This window comes from Triticum dicoccoides, chromosome 4B (genome assembly GCF_002162155.2).
Source record: "Triticum dicoccoides isolate Atlit2015 ecotype Zavitan chromosome 4B, WEW_v2.0, whole genome shotgun sequence".
NCBI lineage: Eukaryota > Viridiplantae > Streptophyta > Magnoliopsida > Poales > Poaceae > Triticum > Triticum dicoccoides.
In genome coordinates this window covers 654,456,689-654,471,711 of record NC_041387.1, presented here as the reverse complement: position 1 = coordinate 654,471,711, position 15,023 = coordinate 654,456,689, and the positions used below count along the sequence as shown (strand labels likewise).

At 45.2% G+C, this 15,023-nt stretch overlaps 1 protein-coding gene across 1 annotated transcript; it reads right to left on the bottom strand.

The window, feature by feature from the left end:
• Positions 1-7,516: 7,516 nt before the first annotated feature.
• LOC119292081 (benzyl alcohol O-benzoyltransferase-like) lies at positions 7,517-9,202 on the bottom strand. Its single transcript, XM_037570912.1, has 2 exons — positions 8,714-9,202; positions 7,517-8,636 (listed from the first exon to the last, which is right to left on the bottom strand). The coding sequence occupies exons 1-2, from the start codon at positions 9,152-9,154 to the stop codon at positions 7,764-7,766; spliced, it is 1,314 nt and encodes a 437-aa protein (XP_037426809.1). The 5' UTR covers positions 9,155-9,202; the 3' UTR covers positions 7,517-7,763.
• Between the last annotated feature and the right edge of the window lie 5,821 nt (positions 9,203-15,023).

Here is a 15,023-nt window from a genome sequence, read left to right as displayed (position 1 = left end):
CCCCCGGGCCAGTGCTCCTCCGAGTGTTGGTCCAAACTAGAGCACCGTGCGGGACCATTCCTTGGCAACTTGGATTACGTCGGTACCTGTACGCTTAGCTTATCCGGTGTGCCCTGAGAACGAGATATGTGCAGCTCCTATCGGGATTTGTCGGCACAGCGGGTGGTCTTGCTGGTCTTGTTTTACCATTGTCGAAATGTCTTGTAAACCAGGATTCCGAGTCTGATCGGGTCTTCCTGGGAGAAGGAATATCCTTCGTTGACCGTGAGAGCTTATCATGGGCTAAGTTGGGACACCCCTGCAGGGTATAAACTTTCGAGAGCCGTGCACGCGGTTATGCGGCAGATGGGAATTTGTTAATGTCCGGTTGTAGATAACTTGACACCAGATCTGAATTAAAACGCATCAACCGCGTGTGTAGCCGTGATGGTCTCTTTTCGGCGGAGTTCGGGAAGTGAACACGGTTTTGGGTTATGTTTGACGTAAGTAGGAGTTCAGGATCACTTCTTGATCATTGCTAGTTCACGACCGTTCCGTTTGCTCTCTTCTCGCTCTTATTTGCGTATGTTAGCCACCATATTTGCTTAGTGCTTGCTGCAACTCCACCTCATTACCACTTCCTACCCATAAGCTTAAATAGTCTTGATCTCGCGGGTTTTGAGATTGCTGAGTCCTCGTGACTCACCAGATACTATCACAACAGTTGCAGGTCCCGATGATACCAGTGGAGGTGATGCAACCGAGCTCAGATGGGAGATCAACGAAGATCTTAGTTGTTGATATGTGTTGTTTCTTGTTGATTAGTAGTGGAGCCCAGTTGGGACGATCGCGGATCTAGCAGTTGGGTTATCTTCTTTTCTTTTGTCTTCGTCCGTAGTCGGACTATGTGTGTACTCTGAATGATGTACGATTTATTTATGTTCATTGTGTGAAGTGGCGATTGTAAGCCAACTCTTTATCCCATTCTTGTTCATTACATGGGATTGTGTGAAGATGACCCTTCTTGCGACAAAACCACAATGCGGTTATGCCTCTAAGTCGTGCTTCGACACGTGGGAGATATAGCCGCATCGTGGGTGTTACACAAGGATAGCCTTTACCATGCTTATTTTGCAAGTCTATATGTTGCTGTTTCAAATATGTTTGCTTGTTTAATGATTCTATTTGAGGATATGACTATTAAATATGTAGGGGCATTTAGTATGCAATGTTGAATAATAATTTTAGTAATTTTCTATAGTAGAGAACGATTAGGTTTTTCCATTGGTTTATACTAACTTATCTCGCGAGTTCTTGTTGAGTTTTGTGTGGATGAAGTTTTTAAGATTTAGGGAAACCATGATATAAGAGGAATTAAGGAGACACAAAAGCTCAAGCTTCGGAATGACCAAGGCATCCCAAGCTAATATTCCAAGAAGTCTCAAGCATCTAAGCTTGGGGATGCCCAAGGCATCCCAAGCTAATATTCCAAGAAGTCTCAAGCATCTAAGCTTGGGGATGCCCCAGTAGGCATCCCACCTTTCTTCTTCAACCATTATTGGTTAATATCAGTTGAGCGTAAGTTTTTGCTTCTTCACATGATGTGTGATATCCTTGGAATGTCATTTTATTTTGTTTTGCTTGCTGTTTATATAAAATACTTAGGTTTGAAAGTTTTTAAATAAGAGAGAATCCACAATTGGCTACCCATTTGCTTAACTACTCGCTTGCTCTTCACTTATATATTTTTGGAGTAGCTTGTCATTTAATCTTGTGCTTCACTTATATCCTATGAGTAAATTGTTGAATGAATTGAATATCATGAAGTTGAAATTGTATGTTCATATCATGCCTAGGGTAGCTTCACATTGGGTTTAGAAAGTGAAATCTTTTGAAGCTTGACAATCACAATATTGGTCATACATGCAAATACACTATCTTGGAAATCTTTTGTGATTGTGAACCCCCATCAAAATATTATATGCCAAAATTGTTGACGTTGGACAAGAAAGACAACGTAATGATTTATGTTTGTTCATATTCACATAGAAGTTATATTGTCATAGATCCTTCGACATGTGGTGCTTGCCCCCCATCTTTGCTAGCCAAAAATTCCGCACAAAGTAGAGATACTACTTCTGCATCCAAAAACCCTTAAACCCAAATATTATTCTCAAAATTCCACCGTACCTCCCTAAGGATTGAGTAAGATCCTTCAAGTAAGTTGTCATCGGTGCAATAAGGCAATAAAAATTGCTTCTAAAGTGTTAGATCATTTAGTGTAAGGGAAAACTGAGCGTTGTATGAACTTGTGATGGCAAAGAATAAAAGTGACAGACTGCATAATAAAGGTTACTATCATAAGGGGAAATATAACTTGATGTTCTTTTACACGAAGGGATTGAGCATACAAGCAAAAAGCGCATGGCAACCTCTGCTTCCCTCTGTGAAGGGCCTACCTTTTACTTTTCTGTATTTACTTTCATGCAAGAGTCAAAGTTTTTCTCTCTATTCCTTTTTATTTTTCTCCTTTGGCAAGCATCATGTGGTGAGGAAAGAAGTAGGCACATATATCCAGTTGGATATGGGTAGCATGAGTTCTTATTGTTGACATCACCCTTGAGGTGAATACGTTGGGAGGCGAAATTATAAGCCCCTATCTTTCTATGTGTCCGGTTGAAATGTTTTACTCATGTGTATGCAGTGAGTGTTAGCAATCATAGAAGATTATATTATGGTTGAGTATGTGGAGCTCTTACTTAGACTCTGTTGAATAAGTTGAATTGCAATTGTTTGGTGACAAAGAATATAGGTTGTTGAGTTTCAAGAGAATTCATTGTTTGAACCTTAACATGTGAATTGGTTGCTACTTTGTCATGGTGAGTTTTATGAGAAAGAGTTGCTGTTATGATGCTAGGGAAAGTGATTGAAATTATCATTGATCAAATATATGCACTTTGCTAGCATCCACACTTCATAAATTATTTCTTTATCATTTACCTACTCAAGGACGAGTAGGAATTAAGATTGGGGATATTGATACGTCTCCAATGCATCTATAATTTATGAAGTATTCACGCTGTTATATTATCATTCTTGGATGTTTTACAATCATTTTATAGCAACTTTATATCATGTTTTTGGACTAACCTATTGACCCAGTGCCCAGTGCCAGTTGTTGTTTTTTGCTTGTTTTTTACATCGCAGGAAATCAATATCAAACGAAGTCCAAACACCGCAAAACTTTTTGTGGATTTTTTATGGACAAGAAGACATCCAATGGGCCAGAGCAGCACCTGGGGGGTTCCCCGAGGGGGGCACAACACACCAGGCGCGCCCCGCTGGGTTGTGCCCACCTCGGTGGCCTCCCACACCCCTCTTCGCCCTATAAATCGCCAAATATTCCAAAAACCTTCGCAGAGATCCTAGATCAGAAGTTACGCCGCCACAAGCCTCTATAGCCACGAGAAACCAATATAGACCCTGTTTCGGCACCCTGCCGGAGGGGGGAATCATCACCGGTGGCCATCTTCATCATCCCGGCGGCCACCATGATGAGGAGGGAGTAGTCCACCCTCGGGGCCGAGGGTTTGTACCAGTAGCTATGTGTTTAATCTCTCTCTCTCTCTCTCGTGATCTTGAGATGTCACGATCTTGATGTATCATGGGATTTGTTAACATGGATGGATCATATGATGTTTATCCCCTCTTTACTCTTGTTGTGATGAATTGAATCTTTACCCTTTAAAGTTTTGTCTTGTCAGATTGAATGTCCAGATCTGAGAACACATGATGTATGTCTTGCGGTATGAATACTTGAGGTGAAAATGGGGTATCATATTGATTCACTTGATGTATGTTATGGCACTCAACTTGCGGATTCCCGAGGTGACATTGGGTAATCTATGCATAGGGGTTGATGCACGTTTTTATTATCTTTTCTCCGATAGAAACTTTGGGGTCTCCTTGTAGTTCTTTGTGTGGATTCAATATTATGATCATGAAGTTGTTTGATGCATATCATAGAATTAACTCACGGATACTTGTGGTGACATTGGAGTATCTAGGTGACATTAGAGTTGGTTGATGTGTGTCATATGGTGTTATTTTAGTATGAACTCTTGGTTAGATTGATGGGAAAGAATAGCTTTGTGTTATTTTAGTACGAAATCTAGGATAGATTGACTGGAAAGAATAGCTTTGAGGTGGTTTCGTACCCTACAAACAATTTCTATCTTTTGTTCTCCGCTCATAGGAACTCGGGAGTGATTCTTTATTGCACTTTGAGGGATAATCATATGACCCAACTATGTTAGCATTGTTGAGAGATTGCACTAGTGAAAGTATGCACCATAGGCCTCATTTTCCATCATTGCAATATTGTTTGTGCTCCATTTTACTATTTACTATCGTGTTGTTTTTTATTGTTCGCACTAACAAAACTCATATCTACTATCCATACTACACTTTTATCACCATCTCTTCGCAGAACTAGTGCACCTGTACAAATTACCATTGTATTTGGTGTGTTGGGGACATAAGAGACTCTTTGTTATTTGGTTGCAGGGCTGCTTGAGAGAGACTATCTTCATCCTACCCCTCCCACGGATTAATAAACCTTAGGTCATCCACTTGAGGGAAAATTGTTACTGTCATACAAAACTCTGCGCTTGGAGGCCCAACACGAGTCTACAAGAATAAAGTTGCGTAGTAGACATCAAGCTCTATGCTAATCTAGTCATGAAATGGAAATGGTTCGATTAATGAATACACTATCTCCTATCCAAATAGTAGGAGCTGCTCTATAATGCCAATTAATAGTGACAAGAATGTCTCATAACTATTGCCAGGTATTCAGTATTATTGAATCAATCTCTAGATTGATGTTTTATCAAGTTTTGATTATCCAAATCATGTGAGCTTAAAAGTTCAGAACCATCCCAATCAAAATATGCCCAAGAAATCATAATAAAATCATACGTGTCAACCAAGTTTCCAAGTTTCCAACAGGTATAAGAGAATTATGGAATGTTAACATAGTTCCTACACCACTTTTATTACTCTAGCAGATTTAAGTGAAGTGCACAGAGTAAAGAATCAATCCAAGCAACGCTCAAAACCTTATTGAACATAATGACCAGAGGTGATCATCATACTTTATTCAGAAAGAAAAACAAAAGGATGTTCCAAGAGAAATGCACAAAAAGTAATGGATGGATAAAAGGGGTTTAAGGAAGTCATACTCTTCAACTACAAAGGTTGTTGAAGAGTAGGGATGCCTTGCGCATCCCCAAGCTTTGCCTTTTGAGTCTTGTTGGAAAAAATTGGGGGTGCCTTGGGTATATTCAATCTGGAATCTCACATTCTCATGGGCTTCCATGATTGTGATGGCTTACTTCATGATGTAAACTTACATCCAAACAAAACTTAAATGAAACTATGAGCCTAGCTACTCTATAAATAATTACTAATAGTTATACTTGTTGTATATAAATCATGAAAACTTGGTATGACAACAACTACAGTAAGGAACACAACCATAGGCTCTTTTGATCAAGTAGAAAACAAAAACCATGTAATCCTATAGAAAACATGCAAGTTGCACAAGAATACGTCAAAACAAAATCATACCTCAACCAAGTTTCCAACTTTCCAACAGGTATAAGAGAATTATGGAAAGTTAACATTGTTTCTATGCCACTTTTATTACTCTAGCAGATTTAAGTGAAGCACATAGAGTAAATAATCAATCCAAGCAACGCTCGCAACCTTATTGAGAATAATGACCAGAGGTGATCATCATACTTTATTCAGAAATAAAAACAAAAAGATGTTCCAAGATAAATGCACAAAAAGCAATGGAAGGATAAAAGGGGTTTAAGGAAGTCACACTCTTCAACTACAAAGGTTGTTGAAGAGTGGGGATGCCTTGCGCATCCCTAAGCTTTGCCTTTTGAGTCTTCTTAGAAACAAATTGGAGGTGCCTTGGGTATATTCAATCTTGAACCTCACACTCTCCCGTGCTTCCTTGATTGTAATCGCTTCCTTAATGATGTAAGCTTGCGTGCATAAATAATTACTAATAGTTATATTTTTGTTGTATATAAATCATGAAAACATGGTATGACAATAGTTACAGTAAGGAACACAACCATAGGCTCTTTTTATCAAGTAGAAACCAAAAACTATGTAATCCTATAGAAACCATGCAGTTTGCACAAGAATATGTCAAAACAAAATCATACGTCAACCAAGTTTCCGACTTTCCAACAGGTATAAGAGAACTATGGAAAGTTAGCATTGTCTGTACGCTACTTCAATTACTCTAGCAGATTTAAGTGAAGCACATAGAGTAAACAATCAATCCAAGCAACGCTGACAACCTTATTGAACATAATGACCAAAGGTGATCATCATACTTTATTCAGAAAGAAAAACAAAAGGACGTTCCAAGATAAATGCACAAAAAGCAATGGATGGATAAAAGGGGTTTAAGGAAGTCATACACTTCAACTACAAAGGTTGTTGAAGAGTGGGGATGTCTTGCGCATTCGCAAGCTTTGCCTTATGAGTCTTCTTAGAAACAATTTGGGGGTGTCTTGGGTATATTCTATCTTGAATCTCACTCTCTCCTGGGCTTTCTTGATTGTCATGGTTTGCTTAGTGAAGTAAACTTACATCCAAACAAAACTTAAATGAAAATGTGAGCCTGGCTCATCCATAAATAATTACTAATAGTTATACTTGTATATAAATCATGAAAACATGATATGACAATAGCTACAGTAAGGAACACAACCATTGGCTCTTTTGATCAAGTAGAAACCAAAAACTATGCAATCCCATAGGAACACATGCAAGTTGCACAAGAATATGTCAAAACAAACCAGCAAACAAATATTCCCTCCATTCCAAAATATAAGTTTTTGGAGAGATTTCACTAAGAACCATATACGGATGTATGTAGATGCATTTTAGAGTGTAGATTCACTCATTTTGCTCCGTATGTAGTCCATAGTAAAATCTCTACAAAGACTTATATTTAGGAACGGAGGGAGTACATAATTATGAAAAATATTTTTGGTACTCACAAAATTCCAAAAAGATCAAATTGGAGATGGTTTCGCTAAAGCTCTTCGAGTAAGAAACTTGAAAGAATTCAAACATAATCTCAACCTAGCAAAATTGTGACTAAGGGAGGTTGTTAGAGTTTAATGATCTTGCATTAGGATCCTTCTAGAGATAGCTACCGCCGGGCTATTAGTTTAAAGCAATGTTTGTATCAATCTCTCTACCACATTCCTTACGGGCAAGTCACGATCTCCATAGACGCTCTGCAAATTGAACAAGAACAGATCTAAAGATAAAAAAGAAATAATGACAATATAAAACCATTCAAGTGATTTTACTAGATAATTATTTGTAATTCCACATCAAGTAGTGCTTTAATATTGTGAATTATGGGGGTTTGAACATGAACTTTGCAAATAGTTTTTTGTCAAGATATTTGCTTTTGCTTTTAAGTAGCTGCCTTTTTTTTAGAACGTTTTTCGATTACAATAGCGACTACCGTTATGAGTAAATCGACTGATAGTAGATGGTTCCTTTGAATGATTATTGGCGATTCAAATCTAAGTCACACGTGACGAAGCCAAAAAACTAGATATTGAGCATGGTAAAAATAAAAGAGCATCACAAGGTGAAATGCAGATGCAGAGCCCATCGTCATAAGAAGCGTTGAACGATCATGCAGTTGGCTACTTGGCTTTGGCTGTCGCTGGCATCTAAACCTTCTTGGTCAACGTCTCGACCTCGGACGCGAACCGCTCCATTGCCAACCTCGGCAGCGCGACCGGCACCGCCACCACATTCTTCCCGGCGCTGTTCTTGACGGTGACCAACGAGCTCACCCAGAGAACTGATCTGGCCGCCCCTGCATACACTGGCTCACCCCAGCCGAAGTCCACACGATCGAGGCCTACGTGCCTGAGGTCGGTGAGAACGAACAGGTTCGGCGTGGCCAACACCGGCCGCCCGTGCAGCACGAGGTGGTCGGCCATGGAGCGCGCGTACTCGGCCGTCACCGAAGCCTTCACCGCCTGCACCAGCTCAACCGCTTCTCCCATCGAGCCGCTCAGCAGCGCCCCGGCGGCCATCACCGCCATGGGGTTGGCACAGGCGTAGCCGTAGTAGCCGGCGGGCAGGCCTAGAGCGACGTGCCTCCTCATGTTGACGACGGTCACCAGCCGCGTCTCCTCGTCCGGCCGGAGCGCCAGCGCCGCGGTGCGGGCGCGCCACAAGAACGCGGCCAGCACCTCGAAGCTGGTGGCGGTGTCGCGGAGAGCAGGCGGGAGGGATCTCTTCATCGCGGCGACGACGGAAGGGCCGAACAGGAAGGAGCGCAGGACCATGTCGTCGGCTGGTGGCGATGGCGGCAGGGGCGTCACGACGTCGTACTCGCGGTGCGGCAGCGAGGGCGCCGGAGGGCTTCGTGCATCGAGCAGATCACGGGACCACGTCGGCTCGACGGTTGGCGCAGGGAGGCCTCGCGCGAGCTCGGCGACGGCGTTCATGAACATCGCTGTGCCCGTGGCGTCGCACATGGCGTGGTTGAAGCGATGCCCCACGACAAAGCCGCCGCACAGGAACCGCGTCACCTGGTGATCGGTGGGAAGGCAAGAATAAGGAGCATCTGAATGTATGTTGCCAATATTTTTCATATGCACAGGCGTACCTGAATGAGCACCAAGGGGCAGCCGAGTATGCCGCTGACGCCGTCCGCGTCGAAGGCGAGCTCGTCCATGCATGGGAACGGCGGCGTCAGCCCGGGCCCGGCGGCCGCCTCGAGGTCCGCGAACCGGACGTCGGCGTCGGCCTCCACGAACGTGACCCCCTCGCCGGTGCAGTCGACGACCAGCTTCCGGCCGTCCACCTCGCGGAGCCGGCCGGCGAAGGGGTAGTAGTGCACCAGCGCCTCCGGCAGGGCGCGGCGGATGGCGCCCACCGGGTCGTCGCCAGACTCCTGCTCCCCACGGTAGAAGAAGAAGAAGCGAATGTTCGCCCGCAGCGTCCCTTGGTCGTCGATGTCGGAGAGGCGCTTGGTCTCTCGCGGCGTCGGCGAGGCCGGGCCGATGAGCTCCGGCTTGCGCCGGCGCACGGCGAAGGACAGCGCCATGGCGTGCCCGTAGCTGTCTTTGCTTCGGCCTTCCGTTCCTGTAGTGTTGTTCCAGTGGAAATGATGCTCGATCGACTGGATGCATGATTTTGTTTCTCGGGCAAAATTGCTTTGGGTTGCTGACTGACTTTTGGATGCTTCTGCAAACAAGAATGAAAAAGAACGACGAGCGTGATCCGCGTGCGGCTTTTAAAACTGCTCTAGCTGCGTCGCCACCCAACGTTACCGACGTGGCAACTAGTAATGCGTTGCGCCATTGCTCATCATCGGCGGCGAGCTGCTCCGGCGTCAAGTTCCACTCGATCCGGTTATCTCTTTTTTTTTAAGTACGTCAAAGGCGTACATTAACTTTATAGAAGAAGAGAGCAAATGTCATTTGCAATAATTACAAGAATGAAAGAGAACTTCCAAAAAGAAACGCACACCCTAGCACACCCAACTAGCTAGCCTATGCCTAGGTTCTCACAAAACGAACCATAACCTCCTCCACCCAGGCCCGTCAATCTTCATTCTTTTAGCTCCGCAATGATGGCAAGGACCAGCTCAGGCGCAGTTTTCTGCTGGTTGAACCGGTGAAAGACTCTTACGTTACGTTGCTTCCAAAGAGCCCAAGTGGTCGCGATGATGACCGTGTCAAAGCCGCACTGCCAACCACACGAAGAGTTTACACTTCACGAGGGCCCAACTTCTCCAAATGCAAGTGGCATAGGGTGCCCTCTCGGCACCTTGGCAAAGACGATTATAAGTGGACTTAGCAGTGTAGGATCCGGACGGGTCAGCCGGCCACGAAAAGGAATCGTCCCTGGTGGGATCGCGGTTGATCGTGCTGAATGCGAGGTTGAGATGTAAGAGCTGCATGTGACCTACAAAGTTTACCTCTCCGCTGATATCAAGCGGCCATCGGTCCTCCAATAAACCTTCCTCGACCGTGCGACGATTGATCGTTCGCGTGTCCACTAACGCGTGGATGAGCGGCGCGATATCCTTGATCGCAAAGCCATGAATCCATCGATCTCTCCAAAACAGGACCTTACTGCCCTTCCCCACAGAGATGTGCACCATGCTGTCAAAAACCTCCCGAGCCTCTCTATCGACCGCCATGGGTAAGCCTTGTCATGGCCTGCCAGGGTCCGTCCTTCTGAGCCATTCCCATCGAACTCTCAGGGCCAACCCTTGTAACTGAAGACTAAGAACGCCCAAGCCGCCTTGCCAAGTCGGTTTGCAGACCGGATTCCAAGCAACAAGGCATTGACCGCCGTTCGCTTTCTATTTGCCAGCCCAAAAAAACGAGAGCATCCATTGGCCGATCTCTTCAAAAACCCAGACTGGAGCCTCTGTGATCATAAAATGATGGATGGGTTTGGCCGCGACCACCGACTTAACGAGCACCAAACGACCTGGACGATGTATCAGCCCCCTTTGCCAGGCTGGGGCGAAACTCTTAGCTTGGTCGGTCATGGGCTGCCAGCCAGCCCTCGAAAGCTGTCGAATGGCCAGTTGGAGTCCAAGATATTTGCAAGGGAAGTTACCCAAACGACAATGCAGGAGGGACTGCACCCGGTCTCTATCACTATTGTCCCCATGAATCATGATGGCCATCGACTTATGGTAGTTGATCCCAAGACCTGATGCCTCACCAAACACATGTAACACCGATCTAACAAACGTGAGGTCCAGCTCCTTGGGTTTAACAAATAAGACCACGTCGTCTGTGTAGATTGACACCGACTGATGAGCGTCGATGCCCGGGAACTTTCCAATGACACCTAGGTTGGCAGCCTTGATCATGATTCAAGACAACACATCCATGGCGATGACGAATAACAAGGGCGAGATAGGATCCCCCTGCCTAAGGCCCTTGGCATGAGTGAAGCTTCTACCAGGAACACCGTTGACGATCACTTTGGTGGTGGCGGTCCGCAGTAGAATAGAGATCCAACCGCACCACTTCTGGCCGAAACCTTTGCTCCTCATCACATCCATTAGGAACGACCAGTTGAGAGAATCAAATGCCCTAGTAATATCGAGCTTCAGAAAAGCGCTGGCCTCCTTATGAGCGTGTAACTTCTTGACCACTTTCCTAACAAGGAGGAAATTGTCGTGTAAATGTCTCCCATAGATGAAAGTTGACTGGTTGGTCGTGACAATTTCTTTCATTCTTCTGCGCGCTCTGATCGCGAGCAACTTGGCGAAAATCTTGGCCACACTGTGCGGGAGGCTAATGGGCCGGAAATCTCCAACCTCCTCAGCGTCCGGCTTCTTCGGAATAAGGACAATGTGAGCTCGGTTAAGCTTACCGAAACCACGCCCATCTCCAACATAGAGCTTAAGAAACACCGCCATGATCTCATGTTTGATGATAGGCCATGCCTTCTGATAAAAAGCCGCGGTAAAACCATCCGGCCCTGGCGCCCGCTTCAGGTGCATCTCTTTAATCGAGCTCCAAACTTCCTCCTCCGTGAAGATAGCGTCCAAATCCGAGAGATCAAGCTGAGCCATATCAAGGAAATCAAGATCGACGTCGACGTCACGAGCGAAAGCATGGCCCAACAGCTAATCATAGGCATCTAAGAAAATCTTCTCCTTTCTCTCTTGCTGCGAGACCAACTCTCCGTTGTGCCTGATGTGAGGGATGAAGTTTTTGGTTCTCCTGCCGTTAGCCACCGCTTGGAAGAGTTTGGTGTTGGCATCCCCCTCGCGAATCCATCTCAAGAGAGATCGTTGTCTCTCTATGGTACGCTGAAGAGAGGCCAATCCCAGGAGCGCATGCTTGATAGTTCTCCTCAGCCACCTCTCTCTCTCCAATCAAGTTGACGGGTCTCCATCGCTCTGTCCAATTTAAGGACGACGTAGTTGGCGATCGCCATCTAAATTTTAATGTTGCCAATCTTACGTTGACCCCAGGCTTGAAGGGCAGAGGCGGCGTTCCTAAGCAGTGCATTGAGCCTCTTGAAAGGGTCAACAATGTCGTCCTCACACACCTAGGCGTCTTTCACAGCTTGATCGAAACCCTCCAAACGAGTCCAACAGATCTCAAACCGAAACTTGTGCTTTGGACAGAATGGGGCAAAGGTAGACAGATGAAGTGGCATGTGATCCGAGATATTAGAGGCGAGAGCTTGAAGCGGCACATCCGGAAAGTTGAGCTTCCAATCCATTGAGACAATTACCCGGTCAATCTTAGTCATCACCAACTGTTCTCTTTCATTGGACCAAGTGAAATGCCTACCATGCATGTATAACTCCTTCAGCTCGTTGTTATCCACAAACGCCTTAAATTTCCTCATCATGCCCCTGTTGAGGTTAGAATTTCTCTTCTCGTTCACGCGAATGATCATATTGAAGTCACCTAGTACCATCCATGGCCCCGGGGACACATCCCTTCTGTATTGTAGCTCAACAAGAAACTGAGTCTTGAGCTCGTCCCCTTGGGGGGCGTACACCACCGACAACCACCATTCTGAGCCATCCTTGCTATGAACCAAATCGGAGAAGAAATTTGTGTCGCAAGTGATGTTGTTGATTGCTAAATACGCATTGTTCCACCCCAAGAGGATGCCACCCCTAGTGTCCAACGCAGGTAAGTAAGCGAACCCATCAAAAGATGGTCCAATGCATTGCATTACCAAATACGGGTCAAAAACTTCAATTTTTGTCTCTTGGAGACATACAAGATTAACCTTAGCTTCAACTACAAACTCCCGGACAGCGTTTCTCTTGGCGGGATTGTTGAGTCCCCTAACGTTCCAGCACAACACTTGAGGGTTCCAATCCATGAAAAAGGAGGGAACACCCGAACACCCAAACGAGACGAGCGGAATCAAGTTGCGCTCAACACCTCCACGGCTCCAGTGCACACATCAGGGGTCGGCGGCACCTCCTTGCCAAACAGCGCTGCAATCACCCTCACATGTTGCTCCCTTAAAGGGGAGTCAAATATCTCGGCTAGCTCGGCAATGGTGTCCTCATTACCTTCTAAGTCTTCCGGGACCAACCCAAGAGCCCTTATGAGAACGTTCTCGGCCTGCGTGGCCTTGGACTTGATAGTCGGCGCCCTCTTGGTGCTTCTCGTGGCCCTGCGTGGTGTGTACGGCTCGGCTTCAGGCCTTAAGGGTGACTAGACCTCCAATAGGAGTGGTGGTGCCATTTTCCTCACCAAGGCGTTGCAAAACCACTTCAGCTTACCATAAGCAATCGCCTCCTGGCGTGTCATCCCCCCCACACCTCCCTGATTCAGCTGTTGCATGGCTTGATGCATGATAGGATTGCCCAGAACAAGTGTGCGGTCCTTAGAAGCCGCCACGTGTACTCGCACGTCCTCACACCTTGGAGAAACATCTCCAATCATTTGCAGGCCCTCCACCCGAACCGGAATCTCAACAGCGGCATGCAACTCAAAAAAAAGCATACCCTGCGCGTTGCGGAAATTTGTAGACATTTGTTCAGAATCTCTTTAGAGCATAGCACAATTCATAAACTAGCTATTGAAAGTCTCAAAGAGTAAACATAAGGTTTGTTATATACGATCGATCTAAGAAAACCATAAAGCCCTATAATGTACCAAAATAATGGAACAATCATGGGAAAAATAATGTACCGTCAATATATTTCTATTTGAGAGAATACCGCTGTAACATACTACCTCTATCTCTAAATATAAGACAATTTTGCAATTCAAAACATCTTATATTTAGAGGGATGGGTGGAAGTAGGAATCATGTTCCAGTAAGAATTTGCATTGCAGGTAAGTCGTTCGGATGGAACTAGCCGATCTATTTGCATACTAGATTACCCTTTGCATCCACGGTGCAAACATCGAATACTTACTTAACAGTGCACATGGACTGTCTCGCAGCATCGGGCGCACCCTACACGAACCGTTCGATCTTGTTCATGTGACTGACATGTGGCATGTGACGGTAGTGGAGAGCGTGTGGTGGTAGTGGTAGCGTGCGAGTACGACGTCGGGATTAGCTGGATGCATGTGCGGATGTCATCTCATTTTATCCCGTCCCATTTTTTCCTTTTTTGAAAAGCTTTAGTTTTTGAACTGAGCGTAAGAGCATATGTTTTCACTGTTAGCTTTTTCACGATGAGCTTTTTAAAACTAGATCCCATATGGATATGTTTCAATGTTTTAAAAAAAACTTTGATGCTAGATGAGGCAACTTTAGGGTGTTCGCAACCATAGTGGACAAATCTGACCCCCTCAAACATTCGCAAACGTGCTCGAACAATGACTAGTGGTATTTGTTTAAAAGCAACTAGTTAGCAACGATACAGAACTAATTAGCAAAATGAACACCTTCAAAACAGAGGTATGTATCATCACATTACTTTTCATAAGCAACTTTTCTTCTAGGATGGGCAATGTCGGTGTCAAAACCGGCGGATCTCGGGTAGGGGGTCCCAAACTGGGCGTCTAGGCGGATGGTAACAGGAGACCAGGGACACGATGTTTTACCCAGGTTCGGGCCCTCTTGATGGAGGTAAAACCCTACGTCCTGCTTGATTAATATTGATGATGTGTGTTACAAGAGTAGATCTACCACGAGATCAAGGAGGCTAAACCCTAGAAGCTAGCCTATGGTATGATTGTTGTTCGTCCTACGGACTAAAGCCATCCGGTTTATATAGACACCGGAGAGGGCTAGGGTTACACAGAGTCGGTTACAATGGTAAGAGATCTATATATCCGTATCGCCAAGCTTGCCTTCCACGCCAAGGAAAGTCCCATCCAGACACGGGACGAAGTCTTCAATCTTGTATCTTCATAGTCTTGGAGTCCGGCCGATGATGATAGTTCGGCTATCCGGACACCCCCTAGTCCAGGACTCCCTCAGTAGCCCCTGAACCAGGCTTCAATGAT